This window comes from Gallus gallus, chromosome 7 (assembly GCF_016699485.2).
Source record: "Gallus gallus isolate bGalGal1 chromosome 7, bGalGal1.mat.broiler.GRCg7b, whole genome shotgun sequence".
NCBI lineage: Eukaryota > Metazoa > Chordata > Aves > Galliformes > Phasianidae > Gallus > Gallus gallus.
Window position 1 is genome coordinate 21,316,676 of NC_052538.1, and position 15,846 is coordinate 21,332,521.

General features: G+C 43.2%; 1 protein-coding gene across 8 annotated transcripts in view; it reads left to right on the forward strand.

Moving 5' to 3' along the window:
- The window catches only part of RBMS1 (RNA binding motif single stranded interacting protein 1), a 344,109-nt gene that overhangs the window by 271,092 nt on the left and 57,171 nt on the right, over window positions 1–15,846 (forward strand). For all 8 annotated transcript variants that reach the window (XM_040703336.2, NM_205024.2, XM_015289627.4 and 5 more), the window contains one exon: window positions 9,225–9,400. In XM_040703336.2, coding sequence (XP_040559270.1) covers window positions 9,225–9,400 — 176 coding nt within the window. The remainder of the gene's footprint in view (window positions 1–9,224; window positions 9,401–15,846) is intronic.

The window sequence follows — 15,846 nt, forward strand, 5'->3', positions numbered from 1 at the left end:
AAAATACCTCATGAAAGTGCTGTTTTTTTTTTTTTTTTATGTGGAATTTTTAATTTTCAAATGAGAGCATTTTTTTTTTCTGTATTCTCTTAAAGGAGAGTTTGGTCAGACATGCTGTTGCTGTGCTGCCAGTATTACAGGTATTCAAGTGGTTCTCAGGATAAGCCCGAGTTATCTCCATGTCTGTAGCATGCTCCTTTTCTAATGTGGTACTTGGAATGCAGGCAGCAGCTTTGTGAGATACGGAGTTAGCTGGCCAGCTGCTGGGATGAGATGATGGATGGCATCCCGAATTGCTGAGAAGTGGGAGTGGCTTCATGAATATTGCATATTTACTGCTTCCGTTTATGAAACTATGAACTTAATTACCTGTGCCTATAAAAATATGCATCTTAACTTGTCATAAACAGAAATACTTGACAGCAGTAACTTTTAGATTATGTTGAATATTGTCCATGGCCCCATTTGTTGGCAGCGGAGGCAGAAGTTCCAACTAGATGATGGCACAAAAGGTGAATGAAGTCACAGCTGAGCTGGAGATCTGCCTTAGTGCGGGAGTCTGAGCTATGCTATAAATGAAGTAAGGTAAAGGGATAATGCACGGTATTTATTTTCAGTTCTCAGTGCAATCATTTCTAAACTTACCAAATAGGAATTAATTGCCTTAATCTTTCTTTTGGATTTTTTATTACAGGAGATATTGGGCTATTTTTAATTTTTCTTTTTGGGAAAAAAAAATAAATGAGAGAAATATCCCACTGTCATAACAGTACTCTCTATTGTGAGGAATTGCTACGCTATCTGATCTTGAGTACTGTATAGGGCAGATTTGCTCACTAAGAAGTGGTTAAAAACAAAAAGGTGAGGATGTACTGTGCATTTAAGGGCTGGGAGGAAGAGGAAGTGGTGGGGTCAGCAGTGCCTCTCAGTGCCTTTTGCTCTGCTTCTTCCCCTCCCTGGGCAGTGTGAGCCGAGCGGTGATGAGCGCATTGCTCGTGCTGCTCCCCTGCCTGTGCCGCCCTTGCTGCTGCAGAGTGCATTAGGAAGGAACTGCTGATCTAGGCAATACCTCCTTTTCTTGCTGATGAAAAATATCATGTGGGACAGTGTCAGAGGTCTCAGTCAAGATCTATATATATTTACTGCTTTTTGCCTTACCCACTAAGCTGGTTATCCTGGCAGCGAAGAAAATTAGATTGTTTTGATGATCTGTTTTTGACAGATCTCTTCTGTCTGCTTTTTTTTTTTTCCTCATTCTATTACCATCCAGATTCTTGTAAACTGATTGTTTAATAATCTGTTCCAGAATATTTCCGGGAATTGAAGCTTGGCCGACTGCTGTGAAATTCCCTGGGTCCTCCTCTTCCTCTTAAAAAAAAAAAATAAGAATGGCAAGGCATGAGATGGCTGACTGAGAAGTGAAACTATTCGTGGAGTTCTGTGTGTGCCAGCTGCAGTTTGGCTCTTTTTTTTTTTAATTATTTTTTTTCATATCCTGGGAATGCGACTGCTTTCATGAAGCAGAACAATTGCCTGAAAACTTGTTCTTTTTGCTTGATGTTAATCTGCTTTGGGCCAACGCCTGAAGAGTTTTTAAATGGTGGCAATGAGTAGAAGGTTCCCGTTCTATGAATGTTTGAGAAAAGTCATACACACAGTGAGAAGGGACTGCTGTGAGTATGTAGCGTAGGGATGTCTAAACCTCTTACACTGTCATCTCTTAAAAGAGTTGTTTGTCAGAGGAATGTGCAAATGCCTTTTTTCTGCACTTCTTTCCTTAAGCCGTTTAGGTGTTGCTCTCGATGCTCCCAGTACTCCTCTATGTGCTTACCTCTGGCATTTCATTGCATATGTTGTAGGATTTTATACTCTGCTTGTAAGGTGTACCAGTAGGTGTGTAATGCAAGGGAGAAATTATTTTTGTTATTTGTGTTCAGTGCCACATGCTGGACTTTCAGAGCCTTGCATGAACCCATTGACATGTGAGTTAAGCCTCTCTATAAAGGGATGTGTTTTCTTCTAATTGCAGCTTGAATCCTCAGCCTGGAACAGAAATTTCAACATGGTCTAGAGATTCAGTACTGTTTTCTGTCTGGATCCTGAGCAGAAGCCTTGGCTGGCTGCACCGAAGGAAGCAGGTCTCTATATTTACTGGAGTCAAGAAGGAAGTTGGCAGGGAATTCTTTTATGTCTATTGCTCAATGAAGGGCTAACCACAAAAACATGTATGTGTTTTTCTGTCCAGGAGATCTCAGTACCAACCTCTCTTTCTTTGGGTACTTCAGCATCTTGACTTTCTCCTGTTGTTTGAACTGAGATTAACAGTTGACTTGTTCCAGCCTGTTCAGGTTGCAGAAACTAAAACTCAAATATTTTACTTGAAATATGTCTGTGGTGTTTGTCACAGCTAGGGCATGGTACCATCACATTGTTCCAGGGAATCCAAGTCTAAAGCAGAGGGACAAGGATGCTGTGATTTGTGATGAGCAAGCAGAAGAGAGAAGTACTAATAGCTTCTGCAGAGGAATGGGGGCTTAGCCAGTTCAGCACTGCCTTCTTGCTCCTTTGTGATAGCTTTCGTGCAGCAGCACGGCTGGTTTCCTCGATCCATCGCCTTTTATTCTCCTCTGGATGAGGGGAGTCAGTCAGTGGAGCGCTTAAAAATCCCAGATGGGATGAGCTTGATAGAGGAGCTGAGCTCCTGGGAGCTTCGAAGCTTTCCCATTATCACTGAGAAGAGCTACCTGAGCCAGGAGGAGCTCCTCCTGCCTCCTCTGCAGTGTTGTTGCAGCCTCTCCTGCCTTCCCCAAGTTAGAGCTCCTTTTTTATTAAACATAATAATAATAAAAAAAAATCATTATTGCAGGAAAAGAACCTACTGGGTAAAATTAGCGTGGGTTTTGTCACATACTTCAATGTTGCCATGATATTGCTCCCACTTTTTCAAGTTTCTTCATGAAAAAGAAATATGTGGCTTTGGAGCTTTGCTTGTTTCCTTACTGGCAGGAGACTGCTGTTGTATCAAACTTTAGTGAGTGTAATTTAAATAGTATTAGTTCCAGCTCTCTAAAATGATGAGAACGCAGCACTTTGTAACAAGCTGGAGTGACACCTTCCATTGTTGATAGTCGCTGCTTTCTGGTGAGAAATTTAGTCCTGCTCTGTTAGCGTGACTGGTGGTTTGTCCTCAGACTGTCCTCAGCAAAAGGAAGCAGAATAGCTGTCAGTGGGGAGAGGGCTCGGGTTAGCAGCAGAACAGCCCAGGGCTGAAATTGTTAGGAGCCTCTGAGCTGTGACTAAGGGTTTGTGCCGAGCTGTCTCAATTCGTTGTTAATAGAACCACTCTCCATAAACATCTTTTTACACGGAGGTGAAGAAAAGCACCTATTCACTCCCGTACTTCTGTATTTCAAGGAAAAGCCTCCCAAATTACTCAGGAAAAAAAGGCGCATTGACTGCTTCCCTGGGTTTTGACAGAAAGTTTTCTGGTTCTGACTGGCAAGATAGCTCAGATTAGTTAAAACATAATGGACCAGAGAAGACAGAAAATATTAATTAAAAAGAAAAGTCAAGATGAAAATGATTTCTTGTTCAAACTGAGTTTACTTTTGGAGATACGCTATCCATCTTTGTCTTTTGTTTCCTTATATTTTCTTTCAGTATGGAAAATACTGTCTGTACTTACAGAAACAATTTCTGCAGGACTTGGCTTCAGCCTGATTTTTAAGTGCTTGATTCTCAGCCTTTTTCTTGCTGTCTGTCTTTATCGGAGTGCCAGCTATAATACTTTGGGCACAGTTCTTCCACGCCAAGACATGGAAGGTTTAGAGAGGGATATTTATTTATTTATTTTTGAGAAACCCAGGGCTGGGTCTCCAGGTGTTTCCGGGCCATCTGTGAAGTTTCATAACAGGGAGAGTCTCTGCTTGATGCCAGCCTCCACCCACAGAGTCCTGCCTCTTCCCAACCCCTACTTGTTCCTTGTAGCTGCAGCACCAGCAGCCATCTTTACTATGTGAAGGGAGATGGAGCAGCTTTGGATCTGGGGTTTGTGATTGGCTCTGTGCGACCACGAGACGCAGCATCCATGGTCTCGGCTTCATGCAGTAAACCAGCCCTTGCTGGAATTTGGCTGTTGGCTCTTACAGCATCACTGAGATTGTGTTCTTCATTTGCTTGGACTGAACTTCAGACTGAAAGGCAGAAGAGGGGGGCAGGTCCCAGGGATTTTTCTCCCATATAAGTTCTCAGTGGGAATCTGGAGGACAAAGCTTCTGAGATTCTCTCTACATTTTTTATTGGCTTAATCCTGAAAATGCTTAGAAAGCAGCTCACTTGCTGCATCTTTGTGACAAGTGCTGACAGACTGAAGAACAACAGTCAGAGAACCTACCCTAAGGGAGGAGATGTGAATGCAGACAGCAGCAGCAGATTGTTCTATTCTTACTGGTTGACTCGCGTCCATTGAGAATAGGACTTGGAGAGGCCTCCAGGAATTTTGCTTGCCGTAGCATTTCAGACGCTATGATGGGAAACATGAAATGGAATAGTGTAGGACACTCAAAATGGCATCCCCACTTCAGCTGTCAGTTTGCAGGCTGAGTGGTCAAGGTTTAATGATTCCTGATCCAAAGAAAATTGATAAAACAATTGCCTTCACCACAGAGCAGTTGTTCCTGTTGAACATTTGGATTTCTTCATGCAGTTCAGCACTCCTGTTTCCTAAGATGCTTAAGCATGACAGTGTTTTTCTTCACCAGATATTATCTTCTATCTTCCTGAGCCCAGGCTTTCCTTGTACATGTAAAGTTCATAAATAAATGCATTCAGCTCCTAGCTTAATTTTTAGCCATAATTTTTCCATATTTGTGTCTTTTACTAATTTATATGACCATTGCACACATCCACAAAAATTTGAAGTGATTTTAAATCAATGCCAGTTACTGAAGGTGCTGTTTCGAAATACTGGTTAGTGAAATGAGAGAGGCTAAGCATATCAGGGCAGGGAAAGCAGGTACTTGAGGTGGGTGAGCAGGTACTTGAGGTACAGTCACCTGAACAACGCTGGGCAAACACCAGTGGTGAGGTTTTGAAACTACAAGGTGATCCAAGTCGAAGTTCAGGCTAAATCGGGTGGTTAATGCAAGCCGTAATTTATGGTTTGAGTTAGAGTAGATGTGTGAGAACTAACTCTGTTGGTAAGTCACGGTATTTTTCCCATCAGGAATTTTCACTGTGAGAAGGAACTTGTAATTAAATGCTAGCATGTTATATAACTCCATAGATGTGCTTTCATAACACCAAGATACAGAATTAAACGGATTGCCGCCATAATAACTGTGCTCTGTTGTGGGACAGTGGTTATCTGGGTCCGTATCTTCTGCTTGTTAGGGTTTCCTTTGACTTTTGTAGTCTGAAAGCCGCAGGGATCAGCGTCGCTCAGCTTGTAGGTCCAAGGAATTTCTCAGGGTTGTTCCTCTTTGTTTGGGTTGGGTGGTTTTTTTGTGTGTGTTTTTCCTGTTGACAATAAGAAGATTCTTCTCCTTGGCGGACGAAATCCTGCTCTGACTCATTTCCAGTCCTTAAGCACAGAACGGTTTATAAGACAGACAAGAATGGCTCATATAAAGATGAGTCTATTCTACAGCTGGTTTTCCACAGTGTCTTCTGATCCTGCCCATTTTGCTTCTCTGCACAGAGAAGCACGCAGCTGCCCTTCATGCAGGGGCCCTCCCCAGGGAGTGAGCATTTCCCTTCCCCCCCATACCCAAGGGATACAAACGCTGCAGTGGGGCTGGGGTGGCTGGGGGCCTCAGGGCAGTGGCAGCTGGCACTGCTGGCTGGGGCTGGGGGAGCTCACACTACCGTGTGCTGGGCTTTTCACTTAGGTGTTGGGGGAGGGTGGCGGGATGGATGCTGCACTGGAGAGAGAATGTCCTGGCTGCCCTTGGGGATGAACCTGAGGAAGAAATGGGAAACCAGCATGGCGAGTTTGTTTGTTACGAGCAGGAATGTTGTCACTAGGAAAAGGGACTGATAGTCTTCTTCCTCCTCTGTTCCTGTCCAGCATTTTAAGATGCAGTGAACAACTAAAAACAAGTTTTCACTTAGTTACGTTATTGCAAGCTGTTGTGAAGCCCATGTGATAAAATCTTAAGAGCCGCTTTAGTTACAAGGTAGCAGCAGACTACAGTTTGTACAACAAACTTTTACAAAGCCCACACTCAGTTTTGCAAAGCTTTCAATCTGTGTTCATGAAAGCTATTTCCAAACAAACAGCCCCAACCCTTCGCCAGGTCTCTGCAGCAGAACATCTTGCCAACGAGTGCTGTATTAGCCAGGGGTGTGGAAAAAAGTCATGCATCCTCACTGACATCGCTGTGCTGGCATCAGCCCAGGCGGGGATGCAGCTGTGGTGGAGGAGGCGAGCTCTATCGACTCAGCTTGTGCCATTGGGAGGTGATGCAACTGCGCCTGCAGAGCTGCTCTGCTGTCACAGTGAGCCTCACTGCAGCTGGGTGAGGAGACACAAACTGCCCCAAACCGAGAGGGACCTCTGGTTGTCAGGGTGTCCTTCAGGAACAGAGCAGGAACAGTGGTTTGGATTTTAAGATAAAGTTTCAGCAAAAAAAGGATGTGTGAGCTGTGTGGCTTTCAGGAGTCGCTGGCCTTTTGGTAGCTGTCTGTGCTCGTTGGGCTGCAGGGTTCCGCAAGCTGCAAAAATGTGCCAAGCATCTGTATTTTGTGAAGCCTTTTTAGGGCTGGTAAAGGTATGGGTTTGTGTGGAAGTAGTCAGAAACCTTCTGTCTGTAAACTTTGGAAGACAACTGTAATCACATTTACATTCCCATGGTGTTTGGATGTAACCGCTAGCATAGAGCATCTTAGTGCTTAAACACAAGTTTAAATTTCTCAGAACGCAGTGTTTATATCTTGCAGGAAGAGAGACTTAGGATTGCTGCTGTCTGCACACATGCACGCTCGTTTTCCTCTCTTGCTTTTGGCAAGCTGGGGTCGGCACTGTACGGAACTGCAGCTCCACAGTGGAGCAAACCAAAGCCTTGAAGGGCAAAACATTGCAAGAAGTGGAAAGCGATCTGAAGGTGCTGCAGAACAGAATGGAGGCTCCAGTAGTGATTACCGCTCAGCACTGTGACTACTCTGTGCGTGCTCGCTTCTCTGGGGGCTGTGTAGGTGTGCGTGTGGGGCGGTGCGCGTGGCGGAGCCATGGTGCTGGGCAGCGGCACTGCGCCACGTCTCTGCTCAGTCATTCTGCATTGCTTCAACACAGCAAGTAATTGCCTGGTGTTACGGGAAGCAGAGCACTCTGACGGCCTGACTTGTGCTGCTGTAGTTAGTATCCGTCAATGTTTCCATTACAAACTTGGAGGGAGGGTTTTATCTTGTTCCCATTTTAAATCAAGCCTGGAAGATATTCCGTATTAGCTTTTCAGCTTGCAGTGTAAATCTTTTGAAAGAGAGTTGCTGCTCCTAAAACCCTTGATTTAGAAAACAAAAAACCAAACCAAAACAAAAAAAAGAACACACACACCACAAAGCAACAGTGAAAGCATGAACCACACAAAACAGCTCAGTGGCAATGGAATACTGATAATCAGTTTTGGGATTTTAAATGATTGTGAATGTACTTCATTCTTTGTTTTTTAGCTCAGTTCCATTAGGCAACAACATCATTTCTCCATATCAATGTTGATTTTGCATTGAGCGTGTGTTGCAGTTTGCTGTTCCAGGCTATTATTGCTGCATAGTAATCTTTGCAATGTACTGAATTAGAAGATTTCAAAACCTTCCCAGGGAAACATGAATGAGAAATACGTAATTAACCTGAAGTATCTGATCGAAGGCGTCTCTGCTTTGCTTCCACTCCCAATTTCGTTCTCATTTCCCAAGGTTATCTCCCAGATGGTTTTACTTTCGTGCGCTGAGGCTGTAGTTCCCTGAGCCCTTGGAACTGAGGCAAGCTGCAGCCCCCCCTTGTGCGCATGCATGGCTCCCTGCCTGGGGCAGCTTGAGCTGCTGCACCTACCTGCTGCAGTCAGCCAGAGCAGGGTGGTAATCCTTTGGCTCAGGGTATGGCCACGCGTGCTTGTGTGACTCCACAGAGGAGGATGGCACATGGGCGGGGACAAGGGAGTCTACACTTAAACACTTGTGTTTCAATTTGCATTCCTCTTTTTTTTTAATTGTTTTCTTTTCCCCCTCTGCATTACCTCTGCAGCTTGTAAGGAGGTTCTTTGCTCTGAGCTTTCTGAGCCGTGGAGGATCAGACTTTTGCAGGAAGGGACTGCATGCAGTGGATTCTTTTTTATCAGTGAAGACCTTGTGTATGAGATTTACCTGGAGCCTGAGCTCTAATGTCCCAGTATTTCTCTCTTATAACCCTGTATACCTGGTTTTAGTACTTTTTGTACCATGACCTCCATACTGTTGCTTAAGGAAGGGATGAAGGCTACTCTACTGCAGATTTCCATGTGGGCATTTTTGAGTTCCGCTGGGGTCTGATTTGAAGAGCGTCTATGTTAGATATCCTGAGAACTATGTGAAATGTTTATGTGCTTATCTCCTTCTGAAACTTTGATTGTTTGGAATTATATGGTCTTTTTCTTGATATTCTTGAAATAACTCACAAATACGAGATCAATGGCAGTAGTTCCGCTGAGGTGCACAACGAACGTCTACACCTTAAGCTGTCTGCGCTCTCTCTCTATCTTAAAAATAAATAAAACTGCATCACATGAAGTCCTAAAAGGCAGCAGAGGGACAAAAGAGGTTTCTTATTGTTTTTATATTTCTGAATAGATGAAGGAAATACCTTAATCTTCACATCTACCACAATAACCCTTTACGATGTGGAACAGTCTGAAGGAAATAAACTTAGTATGTTCCTGTTAGAACAGCCTCTCTTCATTTTCACATCAGATGCCACAACAAAGATAAAATCCCATGAGCAACATTCAGCAGAGCTTATATATAACTCGAATCTGTGTCGTGCACTGAGTGTGCTTCAGCTGAGGGCTGGGTATGTCAGATGTGCCTGCAGATCCTGTCCCAAACGTGGTGTGAAAGCGGGTTTAGAATCCAGGAGTGACTACTGCAGCTGTAGCACAGTGCTCCGAATGGTGACCAGGCTGCTGTAGACTGAGATAATGTGCATGCTGCGATTGCTCTCTGCAGTTCACTCTAACGCCCTTTTTCCTTTGCAGCAGTCCATTGTACCAGCCCACCCAATGGCTCCTCCTAGTCCCAGCACCACCAGCAGTAATAACAACAGTAGTAGCAGCAGCAACTCAGGATGGGATCAATTAAGTAAAACAAACCTTTACATCAGAGCACTGCCTCCAAACACCACTGATCAGGACCTGGTAAAATTATGCCAACCGTAAGTACGATACTTAAATACGGATTACGGAATCGTACCTTATAAGTTTGTAGTAGGTATGCTAAATGAGTGTTTGGATGATAAGGGGAGGAAAACTGATTTATTATTATTTTTGTTAATAAAACTCCACATCCTGTAGTATGATGACAAATTTCATCTTCTATGGAAATAGTAGGAAAAAAGTGGTTTTGGCGGTTTGGAGAAGCAAAGGATGTTTAAGTGTGATGGTGAACAGAAGCAGTCTATTGCTTGAGCAGAAGTTGTGCTCACCCAAACTGCTGCCTGATGCTGTTGATATGACAGATAAAAGAAAATTAACACCTGAGCATGAAACCTGCTATTAAGAACTTGCAATAGAAGTTCTCCTCTGTTCACTGCTAACATAATCTGTTGTTATAAACTCAAGCAATTGTTCATATCACTGTAAATTATAATGTGTATTTGAAAGCTTATCGTACTTTCTGACTAATTTACGTTGACTGTACATTACTGTACAAGTACATTTATGATTTTAAAAAGTGGATCTGGACAAGAGTACTTTCTGGTGCCTGGAGATCCAGGGAGACTTGGCTTAGCAGGAGGTTTTTACGCAACGTTGTTAATGTGAGATTTTTGCTTGTGTGAGATTTTGAGTTTGTTTCTTCATCTTTACAGCAGCACCTGCCTTTGAGTTACTTTTGAATGTGGGCCAGATATCTAGAGACTGTGTGCAGTTATGTTGTGTATATACTATTTAAAATCATCTTAAATGTTTTACTGACTTTTTAAAGCACTTAGCAATTCTGAAATGTGTAGTGCACTTTCTGGATCATTTTAAAATCAATAAAGGTAGCACTGCACAAATAAGTAAACATCCAGGTCCATTCTGAATGAATGAAGAATTATTGGGATTTGTATATAACACCACTGTCTGAAACTCCGTGCAATACTGTTTTCTGTGTAGCAGATAAGGAACTATGATATGTAAAAGCATGTGCCTAAGATCACAATGCAAGTTAGCAAAATAGCCAGGGAAGCCTGCAAGTCTTGGATCCCAGCTTACATGAGATGCATTTGGTCTTTAACATTGCAAAAAAATGTCATATAACTTATAGGGAATATTTTTTTTTCTTTTTTCAAACAAAACTTGGACTTTCAGGGTAGTGGTTCCATCAGTAATCCTAGTAATAAAGAGAACTTGCTGTTGTGTCTTAATATTTCCACTTGGTCATGTTGTGGACAGTAAATGCAACCCATCCTATCCATAATTTATCTGACTTTGAAAGGATTTGTTGATAGAGCATACAATTTTACAGCTTCCCATGTGATGATGGCCTCTCGTCACTTGCATTTTAGTTTGTTACCAATGTTTTTGTTTGTTTGCTTTTTCTTTTTTCTTTTTATAAACAGAAGAGGCTTTTCCCCTCCCAATTTTCATCTCTTGAAATGATGAAAAAGCTTTGCTTTGTGCACTCAGGTTAGGGCAGAGTTAGGAGGTTATTTTGCACTGGAGATGCTCAGTAACTACTATTGCGTGGTGGTTATTTCTGAATCTCTCTCTGAAGGCATCTAAGGGATATCACTGTTACAAAATGAATTCTGAAGTGAATTTAAGCACTCTGAAGGTCATTGCTTTTCTTCCTGTGAGATGCTTTTCAGATAAACATCTGACTTGGGAGGAAAGGAAGCGACATTGCCCGTTTCTGGTGAGGAACCAAGTGAGATATCCCTACAGTTTAGGCTTGGAACATCTCTCAAAAATCTGGGTAATCTGTTAAGAGCCTGGCACTCCTCTGCCAGCAGAACCTCCTAGCAACTGGGTGGATGTTTCAGTGAGACAGAAGTGACTGCACTCTCTCTTCACAGAAACTCACTGCTGTTTTAGACTATAGAAAGTTTCAGATGCAAAATTGTTCCTTCCCACAAACCTAAACATCCACGGCACAGAGGGCAAAGTGATTCCTGAAAGTGCACCTGGCACTATCCAGCAGCCTCACCAGAATAACTTTTCTTCTGCAGAGGCTTACAATTTTTGAAAACTTTATGAAATAATCTTTTCTATGCGTATCATTGAAGAGAGATGCAGATATGTTCTGTGCTGTTGGAAATAGATTCTATTATTTACAAATTACACACTTTTTTTTTTCTTTTTTAAATCAATACCATGTTATTCATATAAAGGAAAGGAAAAGGTTGAGGTTTTTAAAATTAATAGTTATTTGAGGAATATTTGTGAAGTGCATTAATTTACTTTTTGTTTGTTAAATGACATTTTCAGTTTAGTTTTGTGCATTTCTGTGCGATGTCTTCTGAAAAAAATATGGAGTATTGAACTATCAGATAACAGTGGGAAAGCAGAATTCTTTCATTGCTTAAACTGAGGTAGTACAAAATAAATGGAGAATATAACCGTGGAGAAAGGTCAGTGAAGGAACTGCTGTTTACTCCAGACCTCTGAAACACATTCTTTACCTCTTTTCAAATACCTAAGGTTTTACTGGGAGGCTGTAGGGTAATTTTAGCTTGTTTTCCCTGTATGGTAGGGATTGTGGTGCCCTAAGAAAGCACCCGCCTTGGTGCTGAGCTAACTGTGGGGAATGGTTGGAGCTGCTCTCTGTACAGCAGAGCGGACGGGCTGGCTGGCTGGCTGCAGCAGCTGTCCGTGGATGTACAGAAAAAAATCCCTGGCTTTTCTTTCTGTCTTGTTGTCAAACAAGATGGAAAAACACCTGTGGGCTGAGGAAATAATGGTTGAAGAACGTCATTGTCACTACAAATGCCAGATCTGCACAGATTTTCCCTCTCATCATCATGGACTTGTGTCATGCACTGCACTGAAAAGTTATTTTCAGTGATGATTATTGCAGACTTTCAATAAAATCACTTGGAATACAATGTAGACATATTTGCAGAGTTCTTGTGTATGCGAGTCTGGCCACACAGAGACTCCGATTTCCTTGAGTCAATACATTTGCTGTAGTTCCTGCCTACTACAGCTAGCAGTGCTAATTTTGGCCATGTTTATATTTGGGGTAATTATTTTTGGTGAATCACTAGAGAAACCTCTTATCAAATTAGAGAAGCGTTGGGCCTGCTTTCCTGTTGTAGCGCAGCTGTGCAGTGTTTATGATTGCAGCTAACAAAGTGCAGAGCGGCACGTTGCTGAGGCCTACCTGCAGGTCTGCTTGCCACTTTCACCTGTGTGATTCTTTTTGGTGCTGTAAGGTGAAGCTTTCTCCTCTTTTCCAAGGCTCCAAGAGCATGCTATGACGTTGCAGTGAAGGCTTAACTGGGAGTACAGCTGTCTCCAGGCAGCATTACTGCTTTGTGTGGGCAATGAAGCTGCCACGTTTCTGAATAGTGCATTCAGCCTCAAGCCTGCTGCTCCTGTTCTGCATTGGGAAAACACATTTCTTCATAGCAGTCGTGCCGGGAGCAGAATAAGATAGGTGTTGTGTTTGCTGCAGGAATGTCACAACAGCCTTGATTATGAGGGGACAATGCCTGAGTCACCCCATCTGTGGGTGCTCACCACTGGCAACGTGAGGACAGGCAAAGCAAGCAGCTCAGCGGCCCACGGATGCATCTCCTCTGTGGGAGGCTGCATGGGAAAGATTGGCTGAATAGGATGGAAGCAGAGGAAGGAGAGATGGGAGTAGCAGCCTGCGGGGGAAGTCTACAGGAAGCTGCCCAACCTGAGCAGTGGCCGTGGGTGTGGGGCAGTTTTGGCAGCCACTTGCTCTGCTTCCCTCTCCCCACCCAAATCTGCAGTGCAGTTTCTTTTCCCAAACAACAGGGTCTGTGCTGAGTGAGTCCTGCCATGCCCCACTGCTTTCACAGGGCTGCCGGAGCAGTGCTCCATTGCTATGAGGCAGTGGGCAGTACCTGCGTGATGCACCTTAGCCAGCGGCTGTCTGAATTTTTTTATTATAAATTCTTTATTTAGGCTTTACTTGTATGTTCATACTCATTGACTATGGGACAGTCACTTCTTGTAGCTTATTTAATATCTGGATCTGTTAAAAAAAAAAAGATTAAAATTCATTCAGTTTACTTCACTGAAGTCATTGAGACTGCTTATGTGATTAGGGACTTTAGTGACTGTCTTAGGAGAGCTACCCAGGAACATGTAGCTGGCTCTGGCATGTTTTCTAGGTGCTTTCCAGACTCCAGGCAGTGTGCTTTGCTATGTATGACCTCTGTGCCCGAGCTGCATGGTTCTAAAGCCGTGGGGGCTTTCCACTTTCTTGCTTATGATTTTCTTATTAGCCTGCAGCATGACATCTCTGTAGTCCGTCATGTCTTCAGAGACCTCCTTTTGTGCCATTCATATGGTTACATCAGATAATGCAGCGTGCCTTCCTCCTTTTGACAGCCCCCAGTCCCAGGGTGAGATTTCAAGCTCTGAGTTTCAGCCCAGATTCCACCTGTTCAGTTCAGTGTAAATCACTGAGCTGGCCCAGCCTGTGGGCTGCTCCCTTCCAGGCGATTTGTTTGTTCTCTGTTGCTTCTATTGAGCTGTTTGTCATCTATATGTATTTTTGAAACCTGTTTTTGCTCTGGACAGTTTCACTTAGGCCTTCTCCCTTAAATTATTGCTGGATGATTATAATGTAGATGTTTAATAGGATTACAATTAGGAAAGCAGCTGCTTTAAGGTAACAAAGTTAGTGATACAATTACCATGACAGACCATTGGTCTGTGCCTAGGCAGTCAATGTAAAACCAGATCCTTGTGGTGGCTGCCTTTGCTTTGTGCGCATTGGGAAATCATACATCTAGCTGAGAGAGCATTTAAGGACTCTTTCCTATATATTCAACATAATGTACACGGGCACAAGTAAAACAAATGGCAGGCTGATGGCCCTTCTGAAGCGTTTGAGTCACAGGTGCTATCCAGTAGTATTTTCCAAAAAAAACCTTTTTTTTTTAAATAGTTGCATACTCTACAGTTTTCCTGTTTGGGAGCAAGAGCATCTAAGAATTGCTTCAATTCCCTTTTCTTAATAAAATATTCTTTGTCGTGTGACAGCCATTAGTATATTAACATTTCCACATTCCATGCTTCTCATGTAATTGTGACCTCTCCCTGTGCTGCCATTTCCCATCTCCTTCAAACACGTTCAGTGCTGAGAAGTTGTGAACTGGAGCTCAACATCTACTGTAGCTGGGAGCTGTCATCACTGCAGTCAGTTAAGAGCAAGAAATCTACTAATTTCACTCAGCGTATCTCATTAGAAATCAGACAGGTCTGGGCTCTAGGAAGCAATCCAACCATCTTGTATGTTTAACTCCTTTAAGGGAGAAGTCTTGGCAGGTGGCTGCTGCTCCATTCACAGTCTGAGAGGTCTGTAGCACATGATTATGACTCCTCTAGAGAGGTAGTGCTGGGCAGGGAAAGCTGACTTGACGATTTCAAACCCAACCTCTCAGTTTCTTAAATTATTTTCTCTTAGTTCCTTTCTCCTCTATTCCTTGGGTTTTTTTTTCCTTGCATTTTTCTTTCATGAGTTGTCTGTCAGGTGCAGTGAATTATTGCATTCATAGTTATGTGAAATAATATTTCATGTCATACATCTGTGATACATTCGTCCCTGATACAGTTCCTTCAGAGATCAGTTTTAGCACCACTTATACTGGAAGAGGAGCCCGTCTGTTGTTCTTACTTTTTTGAGTGAAAAGAAGTCCCCTGCAAATGAGTTCCTTTACAGCCTTATGGATGCTTTAATGTTTTAAGTAGTATTATTGCAAGCATCTCTGAATAAATAACGCTCAGTTTACAGAATATCTGTTGATTGTAGGAGGGGGTGAATTCTTTAGCAACTCAGCAGCACATGATCCGTAAAAGTTTGGCACTGAGCTGTGCGCTAAAAGCACCGTCACTTGCTTTATTCCTCCTTCAAGGACTGTGACATGATTTGGGCTTTGCTCAGTATGTACAGTCTGCAGCAATCCTTGAATTGTAATTTTTCAACTAGTTTTGCTCTTTGGAGCAGTCCTATGGTGGAGGATGGCGGAGGTGCATTGCCCAGCCTCAGCAGGGCAGGAGCTCTGTGACGCTGCCATTTGCTGCGTGGGTGCAGATGCTCAGCTGATGAGCTTTTAATAGTTTGGTGTCAAAAGGAAGTATCCCCTTCCTGTTGCAGAGATGAAATAGCGTTGGTTTTGCCTCCTTCACCCGCTGGTTGTGATGCAGAGGCTGCAGAGCTCTGTGCTGTCAGGGCCTGACTTCTACAGCCAGGGGCAAGGCAGTGGCATGCTGTGCCATGGGAGCTGTGCGTGGCTGCGGAGGTGATGGTGGGTGGGAGCAGTGATTTCCTCCATTTTTCAACAACTGCCTTCAGCAGTCATGCTACAAAGCAGCTAGGCTGGCTTGATGCAAAGAGTGTCTTTCTGTCTTCCCCTTAATTTGCCCTTTAATGAGACAGAAATAAAAATCAGCCAGCTTTGTATTCACGATGAAATGA